Source organism: Salmo salar, chromosome 05, assembly GCF_965601325.2.
Source record: "Salmo salar chromosome 05, fSalSal1, whole genome shotgun sequence".
Lineage (NCBI taxonomy): Eukaryota > Metazoa > Chordata > Actinopteri > Salmoniformes > Salmonidae > Salmo > Salmo salar.
In genome coordinates this window covers 39,779,988-39,795,886 of record NC_138295.1, presented here as the reverse complement: position 1 = coordinate 39,795,886, position 15,899 = coordinate 39,779,988, and the positions used below count along the sequence as shown (strand labels likewise).

General features: G+C 43.8%; 1 protein-coding gene across 2 annotated transcripts in view; it reads left to right on the top strand.

Annotated features, from left to right (window-relative positions):
• ndst1a (N-deacetylase/N-sulfotransferase (heparan glucosaminyl) 1a) overlaps nt 1-15,048 on the top strand; it is a 98,376-nt gene extending 83,328 nt beyond the window's left edge. For both annotated transcript variants that reach the window (XM_014199896.3, XM_014199895.3), the window contains 11 exons: nt 4,293-4,380; nt 4,709-4,863; nt 5,118-5,303; nt 6,371-6,499; nt 6,657-6,839; nt 7,256-7,352; nt 7,948-8,071; nt 8,447-8,621; nt 8,883-9,163; nt 9,300-9,402; nt 9,601-15,048. In XM_014199896.3, coding sequence (XP_014055371.1) covers nt 4,293-4,380; nt 4,709-4,863; nt 5,118-5,303; nt 6,371-6,499; nt 6,657-6,839; nt 7,256-7,352; nt 7,948-8,071; nt 8,447-8,621; nt 8,883-9,163; nt 9,300-9,402; nt 9,601-9,720 — 1,641 coding nt within the window. In that variant the 3' untranslated portion in view covers nt 9,721-15,048. The remainder of the gene's footprint in view (nt 1-4,292; nt 4,381-4,708; nt 4,864-5,117; nt 5,304-6,370; nt 6,500-6,656; nt 6,840-7,255; nt 7,353-7,947; nt 8,072-8,446; nt 8,622-8,882; nt 9,164-9,299; nt 9,403-9,600) is intronic.
• Nucleotides 15,049-15,899: the final 851 nt, after the last annotated feature.

Sequence of the window (15,899 nt, the reverse complement as noted above, 5' to 3'; positions counted from 1 at the left end):
ATAAGCAAACATTTATAGCAATTTAGCTATAAACATTGGGTTGTTATTTTACCTGAAATGTACAAGGTCCTCTAATCCGACAATTAATCCACGGAAAAAAGGGTAATCCAAGTTTGTTTCTAGTAATCTCTCCTCCTTCAGGATTCTTCTTCTTTTGACTTTATATGGCGGTTGGCAACCAAGTTTAAGGTGCATTACCACCACCAACTGGACTGGAGTGTGGACCTCAATTCATCTTTCAATCACCCACGTGGGTATAGGCTCCGAAAAACCAATGAGGAGATGGCACGTGCGTATATGATCCTAAAAACCAATGAGGAGATGGTAGAGGCGGGATTTGCAGTGCGTGAAGCGTCACAAATAGAACCAAGTTCTATTTTAGCGCCTGGCTATGCAGACTCGATTGAGCAGTGTGGGTGCAATGATTGAATAACATGTATGTGTACATTTATTTTGCAACACTCGGGCACACGACGCGAGCGGTTTGGTCAGCATGAAAATTCCAGATTGTCTGCATATAACATTCAGCTCCGACACCCATACATACTGCACAAGACATGCCACCAGGGATCTCTTCACAGTCCCCATATCCAAAACAAATTCACGGCAACGCACAGTATTATACAGAGCCATGATCATATGGCACTCCCTTCCATCTTCAATTACTCAAGCAAACATTAAACTTACCTTAAAAAAATGATTAAACAACACCTCATGGAACGGCGGGGACTGTGAGGCGACACAAACACATGCACATACACTAAGGACGTCGGTATGCTTCAGTTCGGCTGGCGCCTAGCCAAACTTTGCGAGCCCGACCGGAATGAGTGTGCTCGCATACTCCTTTAAAAGACCTTCACTTGGAAAACTGAGAAAAAAGCAGCAATAGTACTGTTTGTCCATTTTGAAATGCTATAGTTAGTATAAACTTCCTCAAAATAGTCAGAATTCATATTAATCTAAGATAACTCTGCGGAGCAGATCTTAGTCGCGCAATTTGACATCTAACTAAGCTGTTTGGTGTAGTACACTACATGACCAAAAGTATGTGGACACCTGCTCGTCGAACATCTCATTTCAAAATCATGCATTCGGGCAGGAAGCATTCTCTTAGCATCCGCCAAACCCAGATTCGTCCGTCGGACTGCCAGATGGTGAAGCGAGATTCATCATTCCAGAGAACGCATTTACACTGCTCCAGAGTCCAATGGCGGTGAGCTTTACACCACTCCAGCCGACACTTGGCATTGCGCATGGTGATCTTAGGATTGAAGTGGGATGCTCGGCCATGGAAATGAAGCTCCAGATGAACAGTTCTTGTGCTGACGTTGCTTCCAGAGGCAGTTTGGAAGTCGGTAATGATTGTTGTAACCGAGGACAGATGATTTCTATCCGCTAAACTCTTCAGCACTCAGCGGCCTCATTCTGTGAGCTTGTGTGACCTACCACTTCGCAGCTGAGCTGTTGTTGCTCCTAGACGTTTCCACTTCACAATAACAGCACTTACAGTTGACCGGGGAAGCTCTAGCAGGGCAGAAATTTGATGAACTGACTTATTGGAAAGGTAGCATCCTATGACGGTGTCACGTTGAAAGTCACTGAGCTCTTCAGGCCATTCTACTGTCAATGTTTGTCTATGGAGATTGCATGGCGGTGTGCTCGATTTTATAAACCTGTTAGCAATGTGTGTGGCTGAAATAGCCGAATCCACTCATTTGAAGGGGTGTCCACATACTTTTGTATATATAGTGTATTTCTCAATGAAAAAAATTGCACGAAAATTAGTTGTCTCCCGTTGAATGACAACAGACTTTATTGATTAATCTGTACTGTTGACCAATCACCGACAAAGGGGCATAGACTTTGGCTCTGAACTTTGACTTGCCTCCAGAAAAGATGTTGTGTGCCCGAACAGCGGAAATATTGTCACCGAAGTCCAAAACGAACTAAAAACGTCAGAAAATGTTGTCATAATATACAGTACCAGTCAAAAGTTTGGACAAAGCCTACTCATTCAAGGGTTTTTTGTAATTTTGACTATTTTCTACATTGTAGAACAATAGTGAAGACATCAAAACTAAAAAAATAACACATATGGAATCATATAGTAACCAAAAAAAGTGTTACACAAATCAAATGTATTTATATTTGAGATTCTTCAAAGTAGCCACCTTTGCCTTGATGACAGCTTTTCAGACTCTTGGCATTCTCTCAACCAGCTTCACCTGGAATGCTTTTCCAACAGTTTTGAAGGAGTTCCCACAGATGCTGAGCACTTGTTGGCTGGTTTTCCTTCACTCTGCGGTCCAACTCATCCCAAACCATCTCAAATAGATTGAGGTCGGGTGATTATGGAGGTCAAGTCATCTGATGCAGCACTTCATCACTCTCCTTCTTGGTCAAATAGCCTTTACACAGCCTGGAGGTGTGTTGGGTCATTGTCCTGTTGAAAAACAAATGATAGTCCCACTAAGCGCAAACCAGATGGGATGGCATATCGCTGCAGAATGCTGTGGTAGCCATGCTGGTTAAGTGAATTCTAAATAAATCACTGATAGTGTCACCAGCAAAGCACCATCACATCTCCTCCTCCATGCGTCACGGTGGGAACCACACATGTGGAGATCATCCGTTCACCTACTCTGCATCTCACAAAGACATGGCTGTTGGAACCAAAAATCTCAAATTTGGACTCATCAGACCAAAGGACAGATTTCCACCGGTCTAATGTCCATTGCTCATGTTTCTTGGCCCAAGCAAGTCTCTTCTTTCTTTCTTCTTATTGGTGTCCTTTCGTAGTTATTTCTTTGCAGAAATTTGACCATGAAGGCCTGATTCACGCAGTCTCCTCTGAACAGTTGATGTTGAGATGTGTCTGTTACTTCAACTCTGTGAAGCATTTATTTGGGCTGCAATTTCTGAGCCTGGTAACTCTAATGAACTTATCCTCTGCAGCAGAGGTAACTCTGGGTCTTCCTTTCCTGTGGTGGTCCTCATGAGAGCCAGTTTGATCATAGCTCTTGATGATTATAGCTACTACACTTGAAGAAACATTCAAAGTTCTTGACATTTTCCATGTTGACTCACCTTCATGTCTTAAAGTAATGATGGACTGTTGTTTCTCTTTGCTTATTTGAGCTGTTCTTGCCATAATATGGACTTATGGGGTATCTTCTCTACCTTGTCACAACACAACTGATTGGCTCAAATGCATTAAGAAGAACTTTTAACAAGGCACACCTGTTAATTCACACGCATTCCAGGTGACTGACTACCTCATGAAGGTGGTTGAGAAAATGCCAAGAGTGTGCAAGGCTGTCATCAAGGCAAAGGGTGGCGGCTTTAAATAATCTAAAATATATTTTTATTTGTTTAACCCTTTTTTGGTTTCTACATGATTCCATATGTGTTATTTCATAGTTTTGAAGCCTTCATTATTGTTCTACAATGTAGAAAATAGTATAAATAAAGAAAAACCCTGGAAAGAGTAGGTGTCCAAACTTTTGACTGGTACTGTTTACACAAACTCTTCCGAACTGTTACAGCTGGGAAGCATGCGAACGCCTTTACACACATCATTTTTTGGTTTTGTATTATTATTATATATTTTTTTAATTCTTGTTTGTACATCGTTGTATTTTGAATTTGTGTGGCTGTCCTCGTCTATCAGTGTTTTGTTACTTGCCATGTTTTGTGTTTTTTGTGGACCCCAAGAAGAGCAGCTGCTGCTTCTGCAAAAGCTAATGGGGATCCAAATAAACAAATAAATAGAGTTGACAGGCTAAGGCGTTACGATAGAGACACACACACACACACTCTTAAGAACCATAGCCATGAATATTTCAATACATACAGAATAGCAGAACCTTTTCAGTTATCTGTATCTTTCTGTGTGTCCCATCAGAGTTGGGCTGCTTCCTTACATGAGCTGGGGTAGAGAAGTATATCAAGGCTTCCTTCCTCTCTTGGAATCCGAACAGTGGGGTGTAAAGAATAAATCACACTGTCTCTCCTGACAAGGCAGGAGAGACAGAGGGAGACGGGGAGAAAGAGGGAGATGTGAGTGGATTCATATATAGTACGGAGATCAAATGAAACAAACACTCAAATCAGAGGAGAGAGAGAATGGAGGAGAGAAAAGAGTACAGGAAAAAGGCAGCCGGGGGTGGATGAGGGTGTGTACAGGGAGGGAGTTGCAGATTGACAAATTCAGCTGTGTGTGTGACTGTGTGTGTGTGCTTACATGCGGGTGTGTATTGCCCTGCTCACCTTCCCTCTCCTCTCTGAGTCAGGCCCTGTTGGAGACCCAGAGAGCACTGCGTAACAATGTTCCCAACTTCACCTTCAACCTGGGCTTCTCAGGGAAGTTCTTCCATGCAGGTAAGACTGGAGAACACAGCATCCCACTCATACAGTACCTGATCTGTGTACTGAAGCTTATTACTGATAGCATCACAGTTTATACTCCAGTACTCCTTGGTTTATCACCAGAAATCCTAGTTTTCTCTTGTCCTCCTCTCTCTGTGATTATCTTCCTCACCTTCTTTCTTACCATTGTCCGTTCCCTGACAACCTCCTTTCTTTGCCCTTTTCATTTTTCATATTCTCTCTGTGCTTCACTGTCCTCCTGTCCTCCCCTTCTTCCACTATTCCTCTTCTCACCTCCTATCCTCCTCTTCTCCCTCCCCCGTCCTCCCTTCGTGTCCAGGGTCAGATGAGGAGGACCTGGGGGATGACCTGCTCCTCTCCTACGTCAATGAGTTCTGGTGGTTCCCCCACATGTGGAGCCACATGCAGCCCCACCTCTTCCACAACCAGTCAGTGCTAGCCGAACAGATGCTTCTCAACAAGAGGTTCGCTATGGTGAGTCTCTGTCTGTCTGGAGGCTAGCAGTGGGATGCTAGCAATTAGCCCACCTCACTATGTTGCTCCTAATTAGAAATGCTAACTTTGCCTTAACACAGCTAGCACCACTGGGATTTTAATTGTTATTCCTTCTTTCTCCCTGCCTACCTTATATTCCTTTCTCTCTTGCTCTCTCTCTTGCTCTGTCCTCCTCTCTTCTTCACACCCACACCCACCCCCCTCCATCTCCCCCTCCCTCCCTCTCTCTCTAGGAGCACGGTATCCCCACTAACATGGGCTATGCGGTAGCCCCCCACCACTCGGGTGTGTACCCAGTTCACCTGCAGCTGTACGATGCCTGGAAGAAGGTGTGGGGCATCAGGGTGACCAGCACGGAGGAGTACCCCCACCTCAAACCTGCCCGCTTCAGACGGGGATTCATACACAGCGGTATCAGCGTGAGTCACAGAACCTTTACCGATGGTTGCACTCTCTCTCTCTCCCTTATTCTCCTCTTTACTCTTTCTTGCCTCTACCTCTTCTGTGTTTGCAGATCTAAAGGGATTGAATAGATGTAAACAATATGGTGATTGGTTATCCTCCTTTTCTACCTTTCTTCTGCCTCAGCATCTCTCCTCCACTTCTCTCTGTTCCTACCTCCATCAACATCTTTCATCTCTTCCCCCACTTGTCTCTATTTCCTCCCATGAGTGGTTGATATAACATTATTTATATCACCGTGGCAACAGTGGCCTTGGAATGGACAGTCTCATTATGCCTTCCCGTTGGTCAGTCAGTGTGTTTTGAGGATCCCTCTACAGCAGGTGGTGATACTGGACTGTAGCCACGCCAACCACTCTAACTGGCCCCCAAACACTACCTCCTGGATACACCTTTAACAATATAACAACACCATCCACGGCAATGACAGTAACACTGGCTTAATAACACAACAGCAGCAACAAGGTTACCCACCTCCATAACGTAAACACTAACCATACATCACCAGAACATAACTTAATCTTCTTCAAAATACATTCAAAAAAAAATCCAGCAGTCTATAGTGTCTACAGTATGTGGTGTTGCCAGTAGTTTTCCTCCCCTGCGCTCTGTATCTCTCTATTTTTGTCTGTCCTTGAGATGCAGCTCTGAGTGGTCCAGCCTTCTCTGCTCTGCTCATACAATACATTAGATGATTGATATTCAGATCCCCAGACACTCTCTCGCTGCGTGTGTATTTGAATGAATTTCCATATAGACTCAGAGTGAATGAGGTTTGCTTTCCCCAAACGAGAAGTATAATATGAAGATTATTGAACACAAAAGTGGTGATATTGCCTAATATGTTTTGCATTGACTAGACCAGTGGGCCTGGTGTGTGTGTGTGTGTGTGTGTGTGTGTGTGTGTGTGTGTGTGTGTGTGTGTGTGTGTGTGTGTGTGTGTGTGTGTGTGTGTGGGTGTGTGTGTGTGTGTGTGTGCTTGTGTGTGTCATTGACTTAGAAGTGTGTCTGTGTGTGTTTGCAGGTCTTGCCCAGACAGACGTGTGGTCTGTTCACACACACCATATTCTATAAGGAGTACCCAGGCGGTCCCAACGAGCTGGACAAACTCATCAACGGAGGAGAGCTGTTCCTCACTGTCCTACTCAACCCGGTGAGTTAACACGCACACACACGAACGCATGCACACACACACACACTCTTTCTTTCTCTCTATACATTCAATCACTACTCAGACTATCAGAGTGAATTTAAGTTCACCTTTCTGTCTTTCTCTCTCCATTTTCCTTCATCCATCTCTCCTCCTCCAGATCAGTATCTTCATGACCCACCTGTCTAACTACGGTAACGACCGGCTGGGCCTTTACACCTTCAAAAGCCTGGTGGCCTTCCTGCAGACGTGGACCAATCTGCGGCTACAGACCCTGCCTCCCGTCCAGCTGGCCCACAGATACTATAACCTCTTCCCTAACGAGAAAGACCCACTCTGGCAGGTCAGTCTGTGGGAGAGGGAGGGAGGGAGGGAGGGAGATAGAGAATTAACTAACTAATACTGGAATGTTAAAGGGGTGTTCCACTCAAAATACAACCTAACATGTTAACAGTCTTGGGGAAATGAGCTACATCCAAGGTAAGTAGGAATATTATGTTAGGTTGTCATTTTGCATGGATCCTCCCTTGATTAATTTATTCAGGTTAGATACATTTAGATCCTGGTTGGACCCTTGTCCTGTACACCACAATCTGTTGCCAAGAATTGTGTTTGTGTTCAAAGGGCATCTCCATTGATAGTTCCAATATGTAGCCGCATGTCGTCAGGATGTTGTATGGATGGATTTGTTCAGGGTTCATTAAGCAACTGGATTCATGTAAGAATTTCTAATGATCTTCATAAACCCTGGTCCTACAGGATCCCTGCGAGGACAAAAGGCACAAGGACATCTGGTCAAAGGAGAAAACGTGTGACCGCTTCCCCAAGCTGCTTGTCATTGGGCCTCAGAAGACAGGTGAGAGAGACGGAACACCAGCACCCCCCAGTGGGCATCACCAGCAATGACTCTCGGTCCACAATCTTACTTTGCTTTATTTCACCTCGTTTCTGATTCATTTCCCTACCTCATGTAATTATTTACAATAGTTAGAGTTGAGACGTCTTTGGTCTGGTCTGTAGGAGGGAGGTTTCGAGACTTTGGGCTGAAGAGGTGTCGTTTTTCAGTGTTACACACTCTCAGTACGGAACAGAACAGACTAACAGGAACTGGCCTGTCACAGATGACCGACTGACTCTCTCTCCTCCACAGTGAAAGCAGAAGGAAGTTTATGAGGAACACACACTCACCGACACTAATGGGAATGGGACACTAACGAGACAATTTATTAGATTATTAATTGTTATGGCTGCGGCAAGGTGCTTCAAAGTCAATTTGTCAATGCCTCAAAATAGATTCTCCCTCTCGCTTCTCTCTCTCTCTCTCCTTCCTCCCCTCCCCCGCTGTCTTTCTCTTTCTCTCTCCCCTTCCTCCCCTCCCCCCTCTCTCTTTCTCTCTCTCCTTCCTCCCCACCCTCTCTCTCTTTCTCTCTCTCCCTCCCTCCTCTCCACAGGTTCTACAGCCCTCTATCTGTTCCTGGGCATGCACCCTGACCTGACCAGTAACTACCCCAACAAGGAGACCTTTGAGGAGATCCAGTTCTTCAATGGACACAACTACCACAGAGGCATCGACTGGTATGACTGCCACAGAGAAAGAGCTCTGGGCCCGTGTTCATAAAGCATCTCAGAGAAGGATCAGATCAGGTCCCCACAGTCCATGTAATGGTATTCATTATGATCTAAAAGGCTAAACTGATCCTAGATCAGCACTCCTGCTCTGAGACGCTTTATGCATATGGGCCGTGTTCTGTTCTAGCTGCACAGACAGAATTACAATAAGCAGGATTATCGCGAAGTGAATGATAACTTAGAGGCGTTTGCGCAGACCCAGACAATGTCTAGAGACTTTCCATTGAACATGCTTTCTAGTCCAGGAGTTGGCTTAATATGTGCTTCTGTCAGTGTATCATTTAGTTGGTGTATCTGTTTTCTCTTTTGGTGAACACACAGGTACATGGAGTACTTCCCCCTGCCCTCCAACACCAGCTCAGACTACTACTTTGAGAAAAGTGCCAGCTACTTTGACTCCGAGGTGGCAGCGGAGCGGGCGGCCACCCTCCTGCCCAAGGCCAAGATCATCACCATCCTCATCAACCCAGCCGACCGCGCTTACTCCTGGTACCAGGTTGGTTATAACTCTTTATAATGTATGAGTCATAACCATTCTTCCTTATTAACATGTGATATCCAATCCTGGTACCAAGTCTTAGAACTGCTTATAACTGTTAGAATGTATAGTAATATATGAGTAGTTAGGCCTATGTCATGCTCTTATTACTGAGTTATAACCACTCTTGTTACTAGGTCAGTTATACCTCATCAGGCATCATATTACTGAGGACCATATTAACACAACACCATTTCTTCTCTCTGCTTCCCCTTACAGCACCAGCGTGCCCATGATGACCCAGTGGCTCTAAAGTACTCCTTCCATGATGTCATCACGGCTACCCATGATTCCCCGGTAAAACTGCGTGTGCTCCAGAACCGCTGTCTGGTACCAGGCTGGTACGCCATCCACATGGAGCGCTGGCTCAACCACTACCACTCCAGCCAGGTCCTGGTTTTGGACGGGCAGCAGCTGAAGACTGAGCCGGCCTCAGTCATGGACAGGATCCAGAAGTTTCTGGGCCTGGTCAACACCGTCAACTACCACAATATCCTAGCGTGAGTTTTCAAGTTCTCTCCAGTAACACATAGCAGCTAACCTACCTAACCATTTATAAAGTTCATTCAGTAACTGATTCCAAGAGTCCCAGATGTACATTTAGGTACGTTTACAAAATGCTCTGATTTTCTTCAGGTTTGACCCCAAGAAAGGCTTCTGGTGTCAGCTGCTGGAGGGAGGGAAGACCAAGTGTCTGGGGAAGAGCAAGGGGCGTAGGTACCCTGACATGGACCCGGAGGTAAGAGTTCTCATTTGCCAATACAAGTTGTTCACTGATATTTGCTTAATTAAGATACATGTTTGTAGACTCCCTCTAGGATTATTCTGCTTGTAACTGATAAGGGGTGTTTATTGATTGAATCTTGGCTGTGGGGGTAATTATCATATTATCTCTCTCTAAATCACTCCTGTTGCTCTCTCTTTCTCTTTCCTCCAGTCCCAGTCGTTCCTCAGGGAGCACTACAGGGATCACAACATAGAGCTGTCTAAGCTGCTGTACAGAATGGGCCAGCCCCTGCCCAGCTGGCTCCGAGAGCAGCTGATCCATACCAGGTAGAAGTACCGGGGGGGGGGGGGGGGGCAGCTCATCGGATAGTACCACAGCTCAACCATCCCCCTGACAGAATACCATATGGAGAAGTATGATTCTATCCCCTTAGAGGATTATTTTAATCCCTTAAAGAATCCATAAGGGGTAAGTACTCACCCTTGACAAGGTTCAGAAGGGGTGTGTTTTCTGATCACCTGTCAAAGTGAAGATTAGGATGCACGAGCCTCCTTCTCAGGGTGCCCTTCGTAAGAGGGAAGGACATAGAGGAAGGGAGCGCAGGGATAGTGATTTACGAGTGGGCAGTGAGTCTACAATGGCCTGCCGCCTAAGTGCTCTCCCCTCACTCCCCAAGTTACACCTCCCCATGAAGCACCACCACCCTCACTTGGTACGGTCTAGGAACAGAGACCCCCAACAGGACTATACCACCTCTTACGGGGGTTTACCTGTGATACAGACAGGATGGGATAGAGACGGGGGTGGTCAACCCTTATCCGCTCTTCCTTTGACTATCCCTTGCCTTACTCACATGGACTCAGACCTTACTCTTGGGAGGAAGAGGAGGATGAAGAGGAAGAGTGAGACTTGGCTAGCCTGTACAGTACCAGTCGTTTAAGGCTGGGTGGAAATGAACAGTGTCAGCTCATGTCAGTCAACACTCTACTCCCATATACTGAAAGACAGAACCAACTGCCATCCAAGAAATTGGAAGATGGATTAATAAAGTAGATGATGAAACAATAGGGCAGATATTACAAAAGAGTAGAGATCAATTAGCACTTGAATTAATAAAAAATGAATGGCATTAGTTGGAAATGCCTGTGGTCTCTGTCTAAAAACAAAGGGGGATATGTTGTGTATTGACTAGTAGTCTTATTCACTAGGCCTTTGTAGACACTTGACATTAACGCATTTACCAGTGCCAGGACAGAATCAGCACCACTACATTGCATGGCCTATTGACAGTTCTTATTTTTTTAAGATTGTGACAATTACATTTTTTTTTTACCCCTTTTTGTTTATTTTAACTTTGGAGACACGTTATTGTAGAATTGACCAGAAAGACGTTTTGCTTACTCTCCATTTCGGATTGAGTTGATTGCACAGCACAGGGGATGCCAGGCTGCACATGTTAAAAGCACAATATGCAAAGTGGTACATCTCTTAAATAGACTCTTCACAAATTCACACAGGTTGTCATTAACCCCTAGGAGCAAAACACGTTGAAAATAAGTATTTCTGGTTGAAAAGATGTTGAAATTACGTATTTTTAACGTCTTGTGCTCACTGGGACAGGTTGTCTGTATGTGAAGTTGGACATAAGCTATGTTTAAATGCACTCATGGAGATAGAAAATGAGAAAACAAAACAATATTTTTATTGAGGATGTCGTCAAAGCTGTGTATATTTTTGTCCTTTTGTTCTATTTTATTTGTTATTAGTAGGTGTTCATAGTATTTCTGCGTTGCATCAGGGAGGATATAAAAGATTCACATCTAACATAGTCAATATGAGCCTATACAGTTGAAGTCGGATGTTTACATAAACCTTAGTCAAATATACTGCTCAAAAAAATAAAGGGAACACTTAAACAACACATCCTAGATCTGAATGAAAGAAATAATCGTATTAAATTCTTTTTTCTTTACATAGTTGAATGTGCTGACAACAAAATCACACAAAAATAATCAATGGAAATCCAATTTATCAACCCATGGAGGTCTGGATTTGGAGTCACACTCAAAATTAAAGTGGAAAACCTCACTACAGGCTGATCCAACTTTGATGTAATGTCCTTAAAACAAGTCAAAATGAGGCTCAGTAGTGTGTGTGGCCTCCACGTGCCTGTATGACCTCCCTACAACGCCTGGGCATGCTCCTGATGAGGTGGCGGATGGTCTCCTGGGGGATCTCCTCCCAGACCTGGACTAAAGCATCCGCCAACTCCTGGACAGTCTGTGGTGTAACGTGGCGTTGGTGGATGGAGCGAGACATGATGTCCCAGATGTGCTCAATTGGATTCAGGTCTGGGGAACGGGCGGGCCAGTCCATAGCATCAATGCCTTCCTCTTGCAGGAACTGCTGACACACTCCAGCCACATGAGGTCTAGCATTGTCTTGCATTAGGAGGAACCCAGGGCCAACCGCACCAGCATATGGTCTCACAAGGGGTCTGAGGATCTCATCTCGGTACCTAATGGCAGTCAGGCTACCTCTGGCGAGCACATGGAGGGCTGTGCGGCCCCCCAAAGAAATGCCACCCCACACCATGAATGACCCACCGCCAAACCGGTCATGCTGGAGGATGTTGCAGGCAGCAGAACGTTCTCCACGGCGTCTCCAGACTCTGTCACGTCTGTCACGTGCTCAGTGTGAACCTGCTTTCATCTGTGAAGAGCACAGGGCGCCAGTGGCGAATTTGCCAATCTTGGTGTTCTCTGGCAAATGCCAAACGTCCTGCACGGTGTTGGGCTGTAAGCACAAACCCCACCTATGGACGTCGGGCCCTCATACCACCCTCATGGAGTCTGTTTCTGACCGTTTGAGCAGACACATGCACATTTGTGGCCTGCTGGAGGTCATTTTGCAGGGCTCTGGCAGTGCTTCTCCTGCTCCTCCTTGCACAAAGTCGAAGGTAGCGGTCCTGCTGCTGGGTTGTTGCCCTCCTACGGCCTCCTCCACGTCTCCTGATGTACTGGCCTGTCTCCTGGTAGCGCCTCCATGCTCTGAACACTACGCTAACAGACACAGCAAACCTTCTTGCCACAGCTCGCATTGATGTGCCATCCTGGATGAGCTGCACTACCTGAGCCACTTGTGTGGGTTGTAGACTCTGTCTCATGCTACCACTAGAGTGAAAGCACCGCCAGCATTCAAAAGTGACCAAAACATCAGCCAGGAATCATAGGAACTGAGAAGTGGTCTGTGGTCCCCACCCGCAGAACCACTCCTTTATTGGGGGTGTCTTGCTAATTGCCTATAATTTCCACCTGTTGTCTATTCCATTTGCACAACAGCATGTGAAATGTATTGTCAATCAGTGTTGCTTCCTAAGTGGACAGTTTGATTTCACAGAAGTGTGATTGACTTGGAGTTACATTGTGTTGTTTAAGTGTTCCCTTTATTTTTTTGAGCAGTGTACATTTAAACTCAGTTTTTCATAATTCGCCTTGGTCCCGTTCTTACGACAACCGTGACAGTCATGCACAAAGTACATGTCTTAACCGACTTGCCAAAACTATAGTTTGTTTAAAACCTCTCTGGTACATGTGGGACGCTAGCGTCCCACCGGCGGGACACACTGCCAACAGCCAGTGAAATAGCAGGGTGGCAAATTCAAAACAACAAAAATCTCATAATTCAAATTTCTCAAACATACAACTATTATATCCCATTTTAAAGATAATCTTCTCGTTAATCCAACCACATTGTCCGATTTCAAAAAGGCTTTACGGCGAAAGCATAACATTAGATTATGTTAGGACAGCGCCTAAACAAGAAAAACCACACAGCCATTTTCCAAGCAAGGAGAGGCGTCACAAAAACCAGAAATACAGCTAAAATTAATCACTAACCTTTGATGATCTTCATCAGATGACAATCCCAGGACTCGATGTTACACAATACATGTATGTTTTGTTCGATAAAGTTCATATTTATATCCATAAACCCCATTTTACATTGGCCCGTGATGTTCAGAAATGTTTTGCCTCCCAAAACTTCTGGTGAATGAGCACATCAATTTACAAAAATACTCATCATAAATGTTGATAAAATTTACAACAGTTATTGAAAGAATTTTAGATACACTTCTCCTTAATGCAACCGCTGTGTCAGATTTCAAAATAGCTTTACGGCAAAAGCACATTGTTCAATATTCTGAGTACAGAGCTCAGCCATCAAAGCAAGCTATACAGTTACCCGCCAAGTTCTGGAGTCAACTAAACTCAGAAATAGTATTATAAATCTACACTTACCTTTGCTGATCTTCGTCGGAATACACTCCCAGGACTCCCACTTCCACAAGAAATGTTAGTTTTGTTCGATAAACTCCATATTTGTGTCCAAATACCTCTGTTTTGTTCACGTGTTCAGATCACTAATCCAAAGGCATAATGCGCGAGCGCAAAACCCGAGACAAAAAGTGAAATAGATCCATTACCGTTCGTAGAAACATGTCAAATGATGTTTACAATCAATCCTTAGGGTCTTTTTAACATAAATCTTCGATAATATTCCAACCGGACAACAGCGTATTCATTACAAAGGAAAAAGAAGGAACAGCGTGCCAGTGTGCCCGCGCAGTAAACAACTCTTTGGTCTCAGGCTTGAGACAGTTCTTATTCTCTATCCAGTAACATTAGAAGCATGAGCATGAACAAGGTTCTAAAGACTGTTGACATCTAGTGGAAGCCTTAGGAAGTGCAAAATGACCCCACAGACACTGTAGTTTGGAAAGGCAATCAGTTGAAAAACTACAAACCACTTCCTGGTTGGATTTTTTTCTCAGGTTTTTGCCTGCCATATGAGTTCTGTTATACTCACAGACATCATTCAAACTGTTTTAGAAACTTCAGAGTGTTTTCTATCCAAATCTACTAATAATATGCAAATATTTGACTCTGGTCCCGAGTAGCAGGCAGTTTATTCTGGGCACGTCATTCATCTGAATTTCCGAATACTGCCCCGTCACTAAAAAGTTAACAAGAAATTTGTGGAGTGGTTGAAAAACGAGTTTTTTTATGACTCCAACCTAAGTGTATGTAAACTTCAGACTTCAACTGTACAGTATAGTTCCTCATTTGTTGGTCACATGGTTTTACCACTGCAACCATAGATATCAAAAAGCTGCTCTTACTGTCTGCAATTGTTGTCAGTCGATATAACAATGCACATGCATTTCCTGACTATGTAATGTCATGTTATAGACATAAGTTATTGCATGTGATTGAGGTGACATTCTTTCAGCCCCCTCTCACAATGCAATGAGAGAGGTATTTAGTGGGAGAGAATCAGCCCGGTAGTATTGAAATGTCACTACAATGGGTCATATAATACAGTGCCATCTGCTGAAGTCCAAACAGATCTTTTTTTTTCTGTCTGTTCATACAATCCCCTCTCATCTATCTTCACGCAGCCCACTGTTGTACAGAGGTCCTTGATTTCTTAATATAAAGTATTATTGACATGATAATAACGCATATTAACAGCAATGATGGTACTAATCTCCCTGGACTGTACGATAAAGACTTGTAATTGTTGTCAATAATTTTTACAGTGTAACTAATATTGTTGGTGCTTTTTAATTTGCAAATAAACACCACTGTATTTTTGTCTCGTTGGTCAATTTGCTCTTCTTTCCCTTCTGAGTTTTCAGATAAGCACTCTATAATTTGGAAAGGAGAAACAGATTACTGCTCAAACAAAGTATGTTTTAGTATTAGAGAAGACCGAGATTAGAATAGTCTCACGAGGGAGGGCAAGTATGAGGAGATTAACAATGAGGAAACTCATTATTAGGGTCTGGTGTGTTCGCATTTTTTCCCTGCTTATTTTATAAGCATAATCTTAGAATGGTTTCAGAATGGTTTCAGTTTCACAGTATAGTATAGTATGCAAAGTTTCAGTTTGAAGCTGTGTTATAAGATCAGTACAGATATCCATCTCCAGACTGACTAACTAGTCTAACTAGTCTAAACTGACTATGAGTAAATGTGTACTGTATTGAGACTTTTTTTGTCCTCACACAATGATCTGATTTATCTTGACAGCTTCTTCTTCTCGTCACCGCTTCCTTAAAACGAAAATCCCCAACATTCACTGCAGAATAAGGGGAATCCTGTTCAAGAACTAGGGAATGACCGATGATCCGTTTGCAGAAGTAGATAATAGCCTTCAAGACATCCAATGAGAATAGAACTTTATAATATGACAATGTTGTCTCTGGGGAGCAAGGTTTCAAACATCTTGCATCCTTATCAACTTTAATATCATACTAACCTTTCCTACTACCATACTGCAGCTTCAAAAGTAGCTGCATCCCATTTCAGAATAGAATTAAAGACAAAAGCCAAATGTTCTTTTTTTCTATCTATATATTATTATCGCCTGAAAATAAGAGAATCAAAATATTGCACTGGTTCAAACCTCTATCCATAAGTATTATTTATATTCATTATTTGATC